Genomic DNA, 15,078 nt, shown 5'->3' on the forward strand with positions numbered 1-15,078 from the left:
CTCACCTTCCCCCATGCCCACTTCCCACTGAGCCCTGCACTCACCTTCCCCATGCCCACCTCCCCCAGCACCCTGCACTCACCTCCCCCATGCCCACCTCCCCCAGCACCCTGCACTCACCTCCTCCAGCGGCAGCTCTTGGAGCAGCGGCAGAGCGCTGGTGAGCAGCCCGATGAGGAAGGGGGTGGGCGAGCACACGATGTCGATCATGGAGGGCGGCAGCACCGGGACGTAGGTGTGCTGCCAGGTGAAGGGGTAGGTGAGCGCCACCACCGCGTGGCAGCACGTGGACAGGGTGCTGTGGGCAGAGAGAAGCCGTCAGCCGAGGGATGCGGAGGAAGCTCCCTGAGGGTCCTCGGGGAGGGGTGTGCAGGTGCATACACTGTGGGAGGTGGAGCCCCGCCCCCACACCTGTGGTCCCAGAGGCTAAATCAGTGCTAACACCAAAACACGACAGCAGGGTGGGCTTGGAGCTGGTGACCACCAGGGCACTGCTGCTCTCAAGCCTGATTCCAATGCTGCCCGCCTGCTGTTCAGATGCAGATACAGGAAGCTAACCCTTAGTGTAGGGAGCTCTGGTGGCCTAAAGGTAAGGCACTGTGCTGCCATCCTAAAGGCACGTGGTTCAAATCTACCGCCTGTTCCACGGCAGAAAGATGGATTACCTCCTCTTGTGCTATTTTCTGCCTCTGAAAACCTGCTTGATGATACAGCAACAACTCTTACTATACATACAAGCAGACTATGTTGCAGGCGATGTGACTATGTTATTAAAGTAGTATTTCTCACAGGACTTTGCTGGCTTGAATGCACTGACTTTCAAGACTTCCAGCTCCAGCGTGGTCTTGGGCAAACTCCTCTGTCCAGAAGATGCGCTCACAAACCAAGCTTTCTTCAGAGGCAGCAGACACTGTTGAGTGAGTGGGTTCGAGAGAGGCTAGGGAAGCCCATTAAAGTGTAGGCTAGTTCTTGACAAGCAACTAGGGACACTTTAGAGTGAAGGTGCACACAACAGCCCATGTGGAAAGTCACCCACAGGCCAAAGCCAAGGTCAGATGCAAGTTTTTGTCAAGACTTGACTACCGATCCTTCTTCTCAGGGCCACTTGTTGAGAGGTTAACATGCCACAAAACGATAAAGAGTACATTTCTTAACTATTACAAAATGCTACCTATCATGGACAGAACCATATTCTCCCAAAGTACACACAAGTCTGCCTCTGGAAACTCTATGAACTTTAGAAAGGATTCAGGCCTTTTGTTCATAGAGTTGCTATGAGTTGTGTTCGACTAGATGGCAATCAACAACAAGTGATGTCACGTGGGCGTTGTCTAATGCTCCCCTATGGTCTGAAACATCAAGAAGTCATACAAGGATTAAAGGGAGGATGCAATGCCCTTACCCCTGTGATGGTCCTGAGCGGATGCAGTTTCGCTGGGGTGGGTGCTGCTGTTAGCAGGACTGAATTCTGCCCAGTGGGTCTTCAGAGGCAGTAAATCACATGGCAGGAGACTGCTTATCATTCTCCCAAGGAGCAGATGGTGGATTTGAACTGTGTGCCTTTGTGTTGGCAGTGAAACTCCTTACCACTAGCCCATGAGATTTCCTTTGGGTTGAGGGTGTGTGTGACCTGGAGCGTCTTTCATCTCCTAAGAGATGAAAAGGAAGAAAGCAAGCACAGAGAGACATCTCAGCCAACAAGAAAGAGTCACCAGGAGCGGGCGCATGCTCTGGGTGCAGGTCCTGTGCTGGGAAACTCCTCAGCACAGGAAGGACCAGGCACAGGGAGGCCTCAGGGAGCAGAGCCTACAGATGCTGAATGAGACAGACCACCATCCAGAGAAGCCCCTCCCCTCAAATCGGCACCCTAAATCCGGGCTTGGCAACTCCTCCGACAGGCCACCAGGGCTCCCTTATGAATGTCATGATGTGTAAATTATGTCTCAGTAAAGCTATGTGAAAGAGAGAAAACTTCGGGACACATGTGTTTAAGCACTGTGGACATGTTAGCAGAGGACATGAATAGCCTGGGGGAGAATTGAGAAGCATGAGCCTCTCCGAGACTGACCGAGGGGCTCAAACCGAGGCTGTGAGGCTTTGAGGGCAGGGCACAGGGTCACCATGGCCTGGAACTGACAAAGGGCATGTGACTTTGGTACATGTGTGTGTGCTCAGTCGGCTAACTTTATTATCTAACCGGTTGGGTTTAGCCAAAACTGGGGAACTGGAACTAATAAGCTGCAATGCAAAGTATTAATCATCAAGTTATTTGTCAGGAAGGATAGGTCCAGGGAAATGTTTGTTTAGGATGCTATGACAACAGCACAGGCCATCGCCACAACATTGTTTTCCATCCATCACTCATGAGCTTGGCTGGCTTTACAGAACACTCAGTGTCCACTCCGAAGATGAAAGGGGGCAACGGTGTTAGTCTAAATCTGTAAGAATTTTGGCTCCACTTAAAACCTCTTTAGACAACATTCAGGGTTGGCCACGTTCCTTGCTGGCATGACAAATCAGTCACGGGGGTGAAAGGATGGGGCAGTGACTAAGGGCCACGCTGGGCAGTAACGCCACGCTCAGTGTGTGGCATGTTCTGCTCTGTGGTCTCCCAGAGATGGGCCACCAGTGGACACAGGAGATGAGGCTGGGTTATTCCTCCTGTGCTGAGTGTCAACATGGAGCTGGGCCTGGTGGAGGGTCCCTCACAGGCCTTCCCAGGCCAGGGATGAGTAATTCATGGTACTCCAGCCCAGGAGCTGGGTCCCTCACATGGACCTTCCCAGGCCAGGGCAAAGGGTCCCTCAGGGTCATTCCCAGGCCATGGGACGGGTCCCTCACAAGCCTTCCCAGGCTAAGGAACGGGTCACTCACATGAACTTTCCTAGGCTAGGGTAAAGGTCCCTCACGGACCTTCCCAGGCCAGAGGACGTGTCCTTCACAGTTCTTCCCAGGCCAAGGACAGCAACCAGAGATCATGTCATGAAGCCATGGTTGTTAAATGTGGTCCAAGCCAAAGAACCCACCACTGCAGCTTACCAATAAGTCAGTCAGAACCAGGTGGCCAGACACTGCTCCCAAAGCACAGCCTTGCTGTACTGCAATCCCAGAAGTGTGTGGTTCAAGTCCAAGGTTGTTTCATGAATTCTTCTGTGTCTGTCAATTCTTTTTGGTACAGCGACTCTATGTACTCCTTCCACCTTCTTTTAGTGCTTCCTGGATCATTTCATATTCTGCCCAAACCATCCGTAGGTATTGTAACTTGAAACTTGTTTTTCAGTTCCTTCAACTTAAGAAATGCCGAGAGATCTCAGACCTTTTTAGTTTCTGACTCCAACTCTTTGCACATTTCATTACAATACTTTGCTTTGTCTTCCCACGCTGCCCTTTGAAACCTTCTGTTTCGCTTCTTTTTTTTTGTTTGTTTGTTTTTTGTTTGTTTGGCTTCTTAACATGTTGATTTCTTCCCTTTGCCATGGCTTCTCAGCGCTCTACTGCAATACTCAGTCTCTTCTGACGTCCGTCTCGGTCTTGTCTTCTTCCTCTGTCTGCGTCAAGACCGTCTGCATTCTTTGTAGATGTTACACACAAAGTACTCTCACCACAAGTTCCCACTCACATCACAAGTGTCACAAACACCGATACTCAACATACATTCACAGTGCACTGCCACAACATTCACACTATACACGCCCTTGTACACGTGGCACACTAATCTCACACTCACATACACACGCTACACTCTAACACTCATACAACACACACTTACCACACTCTAATACCCAAATGCAGACATCTGTACCACACACATGTACACTGACCACATCACACACGCCACCTACACCCAGTCACACTGCAATCACAGCACACTTACTCACCCACCCCGTTAGACGTCTCACGCACCGTAATGTATCATCAGTACGTGCCACTGAGGTGGGACTCACCCACAGCTGACCCTCCAGCGGTTCTCAGAGGCAGCAAACTGCATGGGAGGTGACTGCCCATCCTTCCCCCAAGGAACAGCTGGTGGATTTGAACTGTCTATCTTTAGGTTATTAGTGCAACTCCTCACCACTAGGCCACCAGAGCACTCTGATGGTGCATACCCACATTCATACTGCATACTCTAATACGTATGTTCACATCAGGCTGATCCACACTCACACACACACACACACACTCTCTCTCTCTCCCTCCCCCCCCATGTCCACCTGTGAGCAGCAAAAGGGTGCAGGGTGATCAACATGGACACTGAGCCTGGCCTCCCAGCCTCGGTCACTTACACCCTGCCCTGTGGAGTGGACTGAGCCGCAGGCCTGGCCCTAGGAGGGCCCGTCCACCGTGAACACGTCACACGAGGCCAAGGCTGGTACCTGAGCTTGTCTGCAACAAAGATGACCCTCCTTTCCAGAAGCAGCGACGCGAAGACACACACCAGGTGGCGGATGCTGAGGGCAGCGAAGAGAGACTCAAAGTCCACATGTTCAAGCCGGGAGTCCAGGGGGCGACACAGCTCAATCACCTGCCAGAGGTGGGGCATAAATAAGGAGCCTGGTCTACAAACCTCACCTGTGTGGAGGGGCAGCCGCGAGGGGATGCGGGTATACACAAGGATCTTAGCCTTCTTGGGGCGGTAGAATGTGGTGACCACCTGGTGTGTGTCTGTGTGGACCACAGACCACAGAAACATGGGAAGATGAAGCCAGTGGCTATACCAATCCCTATCCCATCCGAGGGAAGGGGCAGTGACCAGGGCTGGGCCGGGCAAAAGCAGCACCAGGTCTTGGGTTTCCTGAGGAAGCCACATGGGTGGATGCAAGAGCCACAGTCACCCAGATAACGGGCTGCTGGAGAAGCTGGTTTCCTGGGTGTCCCTCTGGGCCCAGGCCCTTGCTCCCTGACAGCACCTGAGCCCACAGCCCAGCCTTGGGCTCACCGGGACCAGTCCTGGCTGCAGGGTGTGGTCATGCCTGGGAGGAGAGGCACCTTGTCTGCGGATGGTCTGGCCCAGGTGGCCTGGCCCAGGAGGCCCGAGGAGTGGAGAGGGTGACAGGGTGCAGGCGGCACAGTGCACTCCAACCCGGGGACAGGGCTTGGGGAGGACAGGGCCTGGTGGCCTACCTCATTCCCTGATCCAGGCAGGAAGTTCCTGACCACGATGGTCTTGCCCAGGGCCGGGAATGGCGCCTCCATCACGCTCCTCATGAAGGGCTGGACCAGGGCAGGAGAGATGCCACGTCGCTTCTCCACCTCATCCAGGATCTGCAAGGCCAGAGCGGCAATGGGGCTGTGCTGACCACAGGCTGAGGGCCTCAGCTCTGATGTGGGGCTGGGGACTGAGGAGCTGAGGGTAAGCCTAGACCTGCCTGGTCAGCAGCCCTTCGAAGCTCTGACCTGCACATACTGACCTAAGTATCTCCAGGCCACCTGCTCCCGTTGTCACGCGGCTCTGCTGGCCCCACAAAAGGAAGGAGAGTTCCTTTCCCCTTGACCTTGGAAAAGGCTGCATGGCCCATTGGGCCAATGCACAAATTCTATTTTTAAAAATGTGCACCTGTCAAAATAACATCATCTCACCCCAGTAACAACAGCAAAATTCAGCAGAGCAGAAAACAACAAATGCTGGCGAGGTTGTGGCGAGACTAGAATGCTTATTCACTGTTGGTGGGAGTGTAAAATGGTGCAACCACTATGGAAGGCAGTATGGCACTTTCTCAAAAAGTTGGAAATAGAACACCATTTGACCCAACAATTCCACTACTGGGAATTTACCTTAAAGAAACCATAACCGCCACCAAGCAGATATATGCACACCCATGTTTACTGTTGCTTTGTTCACAATAGCAAAGAGTTGGAAACAACCCAAGTTCCCATCAAAAAATGAATGGCTAGAGAAGCTGTGGTATATCCACACAATGGAATATTACGCAGCACTGAAAAACAATGAACTCATGAACTATTATATAAAATGGATTACTATGGAGGACGTTATGCTGAATGAAATATCTCAGTCATAAAAGGACAAATACTGCATAATGCCACTGTTATAAAACAGGTTGACATGCAAGTAGGGGGGAAACTAAGAAAAGAGGGGACAAATAATGTACATAACCTTGAAACAGACGAGGGAGAGAACTCTTTAAAAGGAATATATGATTAAGTATTATTGGCATGACAAGAGTCCAGAGTAAAAACTGCATAGTAAAGTGGACTGGACTATATAACAGTGAAGGATTTTTTTTTCCCAAAGAGAAAAGCGTACTGAGGGGGCGGGGTGGGCAGGGAAAAAAGTACAACAATGAATGAATGGGAATCCAAGTTCTCTATAAACTTTTATTAAAATCTCAATCAAAAAATATGCACCTGTGTTTATTGGAGTATTATTCAGAATAGCAGAGATTGAAAGAACCCATTTGTCTATCAATAGACAAATGGTTGCATAAATTAAATAATATATGGAGTATTAAATAACACTAAAGGGCTATAAGAGCTCTGGTGGCCTAGTGGTTAAGAAGCTGTGATGTAGTCCCAAAGGCACATAGTTCGAATCCACCAGCTCTCTGCGTGAAGAGAATGGACACTCTCCTCTCGTGCAATCTACTGCCTCTGAAAGCTCGCCGGAAGGTCTGCTGAAGGTCAGTGCCGATTTGATGGCACATAACACAATAACAGAGCTATAAGAGCTTTGGTGGCCAAGTGGGTAAAGAGTTGTGCTACCAATCCAAAGGCAGGGGGTTCAAATCCTCCAGCTGCCGTGCAGGAGAAAGACGAGCACACTCATGCAATTTACAGCCTCTGAAAACCTACTGAAAGGACAGCCGGGAGTCAGTTCCAAGACAACAGACTACACAGAATTCACAAAACACCGCACAACACCGACGGACGAACCTAGAGGAATCTGTGGCAGTCAGTTACAACAGGACAAACACCATATGATACCACGACCAGAGAGAGGAAAGATGACCACACAGACGCCCTCTTGGCTGAATCTCTCTTGGATGGCTTCCAGAGATGGGCAAGGGGCGGGGAGCAAAGCCGAGTAAACACGTAACAGACGCTGGCGAGGCTGGGTGAGGAAAAGGCAGGACACCCCAACTGTGGATCGGACACTGCGTTTAACTGCAGTCATCACTCAAACACATGCTGCTTCTTCATTCAGTCACTGTTGCACAAGTCCTCCCTCCCTCTCCCCAGTCCACTTGGCATGCATTCTTTTTTAAATTGCCTTCACTTTATTTATCAATATAAAAATATTCAAATATGTACAACAAATAACTCAGCAAGGACACAGTAAGCTATACTGTTAGGAGCCCTCCTCTTAGGGCTCAGGACACGTCAGATCATAGCACACCCACCCCCTCACCCTCTCCTCCCCTCACAACCTTCTCCAGCCCCTTAATGGAGGACTTTGCACACATTCTTGATGGGAGAAATACCCTCCAACACAGTGAAAAAATCATGGGTATTATCCTGCTGTCTAGCTGTCCCACAGCCGGGGACATGAACCTGTGGTAAGCATCAGGGAGGGGGCTCTGGAGGGAGCTGTGCGAACTCCAAGGCCGTGCCCCTCCGGAGGGCTGACTCATACGGGACTGATCTTCCTCCCGTGCCCGTCCACACGGCGGAGGGGAGCACTGGTGTGACAGGGCATCTCTCTCGTCTTGATGAACCACTGCCATCAACAGCGGCTCAGGTCACTGAATGGCACAGGAGGACTGCTCTCTCGAAAGAATTTCCAAGGTTGTGGGGTTTGTTTTTTTTCTTGTGTGTACCGTCAAATTGGATCCGACTGCCCCTCCTTCTCAAGCAGAGCATCCAGTGGATTTGAACTGCGCACCTTCGCAGTTGCAGTGCAGTTTCTTTGCCACTAGGCCACCAGAGCTCCCTCAAGGCTGTTGTTTTTACAGAAGCGGTCAGCCTCAACATCTCCTGTGAGGCCGCTGGTCGGTAGAACCTTTCAGTCGGCAGCAGTGCACCCTTAGCTTCCGGAATGGAGCGTCAAGTTAGTCTGGATGGGTTAGGAGCACTCCCGGCTACATCACACGCAGGGACACAACACTCAATATTCAACAGGACCCAAGCAGTGCGGGTTTTGCACGAGCCAAGCCCACGTGAGTGAAGCATCTCACACCCTCATATCCTGGGAGGACACCCTGTCCCTCATGACAGGTGCACCCACAGCCCTTGCCCGTACTCCCTGCCCAGGTCTCCCAGCTCTTACTTCTCCAACAAAAAGCAGAGGGGAAGTGAGGACAGGAAGTGGGGAGGAAACAGAAAATCAGATGCTTTCTTTAAAGAACCAGGAGCTGTGACCTCACATCCTGTCCTGGCTGTCCCTGGCCATCGCTCCTGTCCTGTCCCCCAGCTGGGGCCTCAAAGGCCTGGCCGTCGCCAGCCATCTCTCCTGTCCTCTCCCGAAGCTGTGGCCTCACAGGCCTGGCTGTCTGCAGCCATCCCTCCTGTCCTCTCCTGTGTTCTGGGGTCTCCTGCCTTGCCCAATCCCTACCAGCCCATTATCCTTTCCTAGAGCTGGGGTCTCTGGTCTCACCCAGGCCTTGTCTTCCCTCCTGTCCTCGCTGGGGAGCTGAGGTCTCCTGTCCTGTCCAGGCCTTGTTGCCCACCTCGTGTCCTTCTGGAGATGGGCTCTCCTGTCCTGTCCAGGCCCTGCCATGCCCTACTCTCCTCCTGGGAGCTGGACTCTCCTGTCCTGTCCAGGCCCTGCTGTCCCTCCTGGCCCCTCCCAGAGGTGCACCCTCACCTTTGAAAAGAGGCTGAAGCAGCGAAGGCGGCTCACGATGCAGTACACTTCCGGCAGACGCTTTCCTTTGCCACTCGGCTTTGGGGAGAAACACAGGAAATGTGAGCATCTCCAGCCCTGAGCCAGGACAGACCCAGTGTCTTCACAGTCCTGCTGTTAAACGCTGTCTCCTGAGAGCCCGTGTTACAAATCATGACCCCCACACTCACGGCTGCGGGAGCTCTGGGGGCACCGTGGGTGACTGAAAGGTCAGAGGTTCAAACCCCACAGCGGCTCAGAGTGTGCTTCTGGAAAGGTCACAGCCTTGGAAACGCAGTGGGCAGCGGTCCTGCTGGGCTAAAGATCACTAGGCTTCAGAGCTGACTCAGTGGCAAGGGCCTTGGTTTCCATTCGGTTTATACTACGGCCATGAGCCCATCTGGGAACGCACGTTCTTCGCTATGTTAACAAGACAGTACTAGCGCAGACTGCATCTTAAGTCTACATGAAGAGAGGAAGACCCTCAACCAGGTAGACTGCCACGGTGCCTGCAGCAGTGGGCTCAGGTGTGTCAGAGATGGAAAGGACCGGGCAGGGCTCAGAGTCGCTGTGAGGTGTACCTGACAGCACCTAACAACAATAACGTGTGTGCACACAAGCACCCCCGCTCCCTCCCTCCCTCCCTCCCTCCTTCACTGCTTGCTTCTCTGGAGAAGGCAGACTATCCCATGGACCAACACTCCCACTTTGCAGATGGTCACATGAGGGATTCATCTTCTCAAAGGTTCCAAGTATCAAGTGCAGTGCACACAGTAGGTGCTTAATACACCCTCAGAACCAGAAAGCAGGGAGGCTGAGTGTTTACACATCACTGGGGTCCCCTGAAGAGGTTACACTGAGACTGTGCTACTTAAAATAACCTCAAATCATAAGCCACTTTGGGAAACTCTTCTGAAATTAATTTTCAAGTCAATTTTCAAACCCAAACCATAACCCATCTCAGTATCTTAGTCTCCAAGTCACTTTCAGCAATAACTCACTGACCTGTTTCCTCCATATCCACGCCTCTGTCCCCTCACTCGTTCAAGAGCCCTGCGGAAGACTCACCCTGTGCCCTGCCCAGCACTGTGCTCCCAACTCCATCACCCTGTTCCTAAGACTCAGGCACATTCCATGGAAAACGACTTGCCACAACAGCAGATTTTTAAAGTATCACATCCTGAAATGGTCACTCCAGCAGAGGGTCTGGCTTTTAAAAGTGACTGTTGTAAAAGGCACTTTCCTAATTATTTGAATCAAGACAGCAGACTCCTCTGCCCAAAGCGAACACTGACTCGCTACCTGGCAGGCTTCACACCAGGGACGCCCGGGTGACGGAGACCGGGCCTCGGATTTGAGGGGAAATGACAGACAAGGTCTTTTCTTTCCAAAGGAGAGGACAGCGAGGCTGCTTGCCATTAAGTCAGTGCCGACCCTCAGTGACAGCACATGCGGCAGAACAAGACTGCTGCCGGGCTCGTCAACAGCCGACTCTGCAGAATCGACCACCAGGCCTTTCTTCAGAGGCACCTCTGGCCGGGACCTATGTCAACTGTGTGCAGTACCCAGAGGCTGAAGGCGACAGTGTCCATCTATCAACAAGACTTGAACCTGGCCTCACAACCCCGCGACCCGGGAGCTCCGCGGCCACACTCACCAGCAGCCTGCGGCAGTACCCGAACCTCCTGCTCCCATCTTCTCCCGTGAGGACAAACGAGAAGGTCTCACTGCGGTTGGGGAACAAGCACATTAGGAGACAGACCACACGCTATGGCAGTACCAGCAGGTGCACAGGCTCCAGGGGCCAGGGCATCAGCATGGGAAGCTGTCAAACATCACCCTGTCCCCAGAGGAAAGGAGGAATACTGCCCTGGCCCTCGCATTTCAATGTTCACAGAAACAACTGACACTGAGTTGACCCACGTCTCCAGCCCTCGGTCTCTCACCGAGCTCCCTCTGAGCTGAGGAGGGTTTGCACTATGTCTCGGTGGGCCTAGGGCAACGCTGAGCAAGAGTGTGGCTGTGAGGGCAGCGGGTCCCCCACAGGAATGCAGGACTGGCTGTCCTTAAAGACCTTGTAGTGACTTCAAGGGACACTTGGTGTGTTCAAATCCAAGCTTGCAAACGCTGACACTACAGGTCCTGCCGTGGCTGGGGCAGCATGGACTGGAGGAACCAAACACCTGGAGGGGGCAGGCCAGGCATGACCTCATGAAGGCCCTCTGTCAGGCGAGTTCTACAAACGCTGCGGGAGACACCCGTCACCTCACTTCTTTCAATCCAGGCAGACTGCTACCTATGCCCCACCATTCTCATCTCCAACTCTGGGGGAAGGGAGAGGCCAACACCCCCATTCTCATCTCTGTCTTTGAGTTGGGAGAGGGAGATGCTGCCTAATTCCCACTTCCTGTCTCTGTCTTCCAAGTGGTGACAGACTCCTCCACACCTTGCCTCCATCTTTGGGGTGAGGAGGCAGAAGTGAGAGCCCCATCTCAGCTCCGTGGAGAGGGGCCTACAGCTCCGTCTCTCATCTATCTTTGGGGTGTGAAGGCAGAGGCCACACCCTGTTTCATCTAAATCTTCAGGGCGAGCAGAGGCAGCACCCCGTCTTGTCTCCGTATTTGGGGTGAGCAGGCAGAGGTAGGGTACCTGGTGAACTGTTGGATGGGCACCCAGTCCTTGGCATCAGGGAAGCAGAAGTGAGGAATGGCCTTCAGTTGGTCCTCGGCCTCCCGCATGAACTTGAACGACCTGTCCAGCTGCCAAGGGGGAAGCAGGCTGCAGAAGGGGTCTCGAGGAGGTCACTCCTCAGCTCCCTCCGAGGGACAGGGAGCATCTTAGTCTAAGGGGGTCCTCACCCTAATCCCAGTGGTTCTGATGAGGGGGTCAGGAGGGAAACAGTACTTCAAAGAAAAGCCCCAACACCCCCAGTGCTGCTGTCTACTCTGATATGACCCAAGGACAGAGGAGCGTGTCCACAGGGTCCCCAGAGCTGTGACCTTTAGGAGAGCAGACCATCTCGTCCTCCCATGGAGCGGCTAGTGGATTCGAACCATCGACCTTTCAGTTAGCAGCTGAGCTCTTTAAGCATTGTCTGCCGGGCTCCTTCCTGCATACCCAGGGGCTCTGGAATAGGGCTATTCCAGTCACATGGAGGAGGGAATTAGGGATGCTCTCCCAGCACCTTGCCGCCCTCCATCTGGGTTTCAATAGAGAAACAGTCAAAGTCAACTACTTCTAGAGTGGCCAGCCATCAGAACCGAAGGGGGTCCAGGCGGTGTCCCATGGACAGAATTTCAGAAGTCAGGATGAGCTCTGACATGTCTGATCAGTCAGTCCACGGCCTCTCCCTGACCCGAGTACCTGGTGCAGCACCAGGAACATGGCCACTTGTAGGAGGGGGCTCAGCTCATCTCTCTGACCTCCCAGCCTCAGGGATTTGTGGAGCAGAGATACCAGAACGTAGGCTGGCCTCACCATGCCAGGTAGAAAGCAGACGCCTGCACCAGCAGCCGGGCCACCCAAGGCTGGATGTGTGCCCTCTGGTTACAGGGGTCAGCAGTCAACCAACGGCCAGGCCAAATCACAGGACGGAGGTCCTCAGAGGTCAGGGCCAGGCGCACTGAACACAGAAGCAAAGCTGAGTCCATGGAGCAAAGGAGGGGAGTAGGGCTATGGGGGCAGCCAGGAGTCATGGCTGGATACACAGTTGGGGAGTCAGAGAGGACATGAGATCGGCGGGCACTCAGCCCCGACGGGGAGTCAGAGGGGATGTGGACTCGGTGGACACTCAGTCCTGATGCTGTCCTCCCAGGGCCCTCCTGTCCCCAGCAGCACTGTTTCTCTAATTTACTCCAAGGAGGACCCCAGGTGCTCTGTGAAGTGTTCGGCTGCTAATGGGAAGGTTGGTGGTTCAGACCGTCCGTGGCTCTCTGCTCAGGTCAAGATGACAGTCAGGGCAGCCCTCTGGGGCAGTCTATTCTGTCCTGTGGGCTTGATGGAGCAGAACTGGCTTGAAGGGACCCAATGGCAGTCAGGAGCAGGCTAGAGGTCCCTATGATACCCTGTATCCTGACTCAGAGTGAGGCCCGGACGGCCCACGTACCTTCAGAGGGAACTGCTGGGTGAGCTCAGGCACGTAGGTGGTCCCCTGCTTTCTGTGCAGCGACACGACCACAAAGTACTCGAAGAGCTGCCGCTCCTGGACTTCCTGCAGCCCCCGGTCCAGTGGGGGGCACCGTGGGGCCTGTTTCAGACGTGCCTGGACGTGGACCAGGCGCTGGCTGTGGGCTGTGGGCAGAGTGGGTCAGGATAACGTCCTGCTTGCGGGATGGTAGACCAAGAGTGCTGGGGTTCCTGCAGAGCTCAAGGACAGTGGGCTCAGGCTCCACGGGGCACACGGGTGGACCCCAGGTTCTGTCCCATGAGCCTCTGCAGGACATGGAGGGGGGGCCCCGGGTGCTGCCCTGTGAGGCTCCGCAGGACACTGGGAGGGTGGGGAGGGGGATGACCCCAGTGCTTCCCTGTGAACCTCCACAGGACAGGGGGAGTAGGGTGGGCCCCAGGTGCTGACCCATGAGGCTCCCTAAGGCACGGAGGCAGGGAGCTCTGCAGGGCATGGAGGGGGGACCTGAGTGCTGTCCTGTGGAGGCTCCCTCTGCAGGGTTGGCCCTAGATCCCCGGGGTCCCGCTCCTGCACATGGCTCTGCCCACAGGCCTCAGGCTGTAGCTCTTGAGACTTGTCTTCTCTGTGGGGTATGGTGGGGATCTGGTCCCTCCAACCCATGCCCTGTCTTTCAATTTGTCTGACAAGATCTGTCTTCTCTGTGGGTTGGGGTGGAATGCAGATGAGAAGCTATGTGAATAGGCTAACAGTGCCCTCCCCATCCTGTCCCCCAGCATCTGGGAAGTGGACACACTTGTTCCATGTGAGAATGGACAAGCAGGGCAAATTGACAGCCCCTACCCTCCTCTGCAGCCCGTCTGACCACCCTGACCTCTTCTGGGTCAGGACCTATGCAGCTCAGACCCAAGATGGGAGAGGGTCCTGGGGACCCACTACAGAGTGACACCAACTGACCACTAGGACACAGTGGTCCTGCAGATCCCTGACAGGCTAGGGCCAGGATGAGACCTCATACAAGCAGGCCAGTGGGCCAGTACAGCGGGACCTCAGTATGATGGGTACCGGGTGGGCAGGGAGCAGTGGGGGATCAGACAGTGCAGCTTACTCCCGGGGGCCCAGAACCTGCTGTCCTCCGACATGGGGCCCTGACCCACCCCTGCTGCCCACAAATAGTTCTCACCTTCCAGCTTCTCCTCAGTGTCGCTGTCTGACTCGCTGTTCTCATCTGTCACTGGACCAAAGACAGGAGAGGTGTGACGTGGGCTGTCTTGCATCCCAAGCCCTACCTGTGGCTGCACATGGCCAGCTCTAGGCTCAGGGCTGTTTTCTCTCCGTCCCTTCAAGCTAACACAAAGGATCTCCATCCCTGCTTGTGTGTGAGCGAAGCCATCCCAGGTATGCAGTCATTACATCAAGTGATCACAGAAAGTTAAGGCCCAATCTGTGCTGCCAGTGGAGGACTGAGGCTGGGCACGTGGGGACTCAGGTTGGGAGGGGGCCATGCATCAGTGGAGTAGTGAGCTTGGGCAGGTGGGTGGATGGCAGGGAGGGGGCACAAGACTCTGCACCGGGGTCCCCACCCTGGGCAGCAGAGCTGGGCAGACGCACTCCCAGGTGCCACGGCCCAAGTGGACTCCAGGCAGGCCCTCTGGGGGTGAGCGTGCCCTGGGGTGGGCGTGTCCTCGGGTGGGCGTGTCCTTGGGGGTGGGCTTACCTCGGCCTGAGCTGTTGTCTGTGGACTGGGACAGCCGCTTCACCCGCTTCTTCCCTCTCCGGGCCTCATAGATGGCGTTGATCCGCAGCACCAGCTGCACACAGGACAGGGAGGCAGTTAGAGGCCTCCGGGGCTCCCACCACCTGTGTCTTCCAGGAGGGCTGAGCCAGGGAGTCTTTGCCCTGACAGTGGCCTGTGGGTCACTCTAAGACAGCCTCAGCTGGTGGACGTCGTCACTGGCTCAGGGACAGAGGCCCCCTATCTGCAGCAGAGCTGTCCCTGGGGTTGGGGAAGGAGCTGGTATCCAAACCAAGCCAGGAAAGGAAGGGACAGTGGAGGAGACGGATCCCAGGCAGGGCCTTCTGGTGGGCACCAGGCCGGGGTGGGGAAGGGTGACCATCCCAGACACCTGGGGGTCCGAGCCACGTCTGTTCTGTGAGGGACACTCACAGACACTCAGTG

General features: G+C 54.4%; 1 protein-coding gene across 1 annotated transcript in view; it reads right to left on the bottom strand.

Moving 5' to 3' along the window:
• DENND2A (DENN/MADD domain containing 2A) overlaps positions 1 to 15,078 on the bottom strand; it is a 46,520-nt gene that overhangs the window by 8,045 nt on the left and 23,397 nt on the right. The window contains exons 6-14 of the mRNA XM_006887226.1: positions 14,617 to 14,710; positions 14,083 to 14,133; positions 12,882 to 13,066; positions 11,426 to 11,535; positions 10,434 to 10,503; positions 8,759 to 8,836; positions 5,122 to 5,262; positions 4,374 to 4,522; positions 121 to 298 (exon numbers count right to left, since the gene is read on the bottom strand). Coding sequence (XP_006887288.1) covers positions 121 to 298; positions 4,374 to 4,522; positions 5,122 to 5,262; positions 8,759 to 8,836; positions 10,434 to 10,503; positions 11,426 to 11,535; positions 12,882 to 13,066; positions 14,083 to 14,133; positions 14,617 to 14,710 — 1,056 coding nt within the window. The remainder of the gene's footprint in view (positions 1 to 120; positions 299 to 4,373; positions 4,523 to 5,121; positions 5,263 to 8,758; positions 8,837 to 10,433; positions 10,504 to 11,425; positions 11,536 to 12,881; positions 13,067 to 14,082; positions 14,134 to 14,616; positions 14,711 to 15,078) is intronic.

Source organism: Elephantulus edwardii, unplaced genomic scaffold (genome assembly GCF_000299155.1).
Source record: "Elephantulus edwardii isolate Elephantulus edwardi_28Jun2011 unplaced genomic scaffold, EleEdw1.0 scaffold00055, whole genome shotgun sequence".
NCBI lineage: Eukaryota > Metazoa > Chordata > Mammalia > Macroscelidea > Macroscelididae > Elephantulus > Elephantulus edwardii.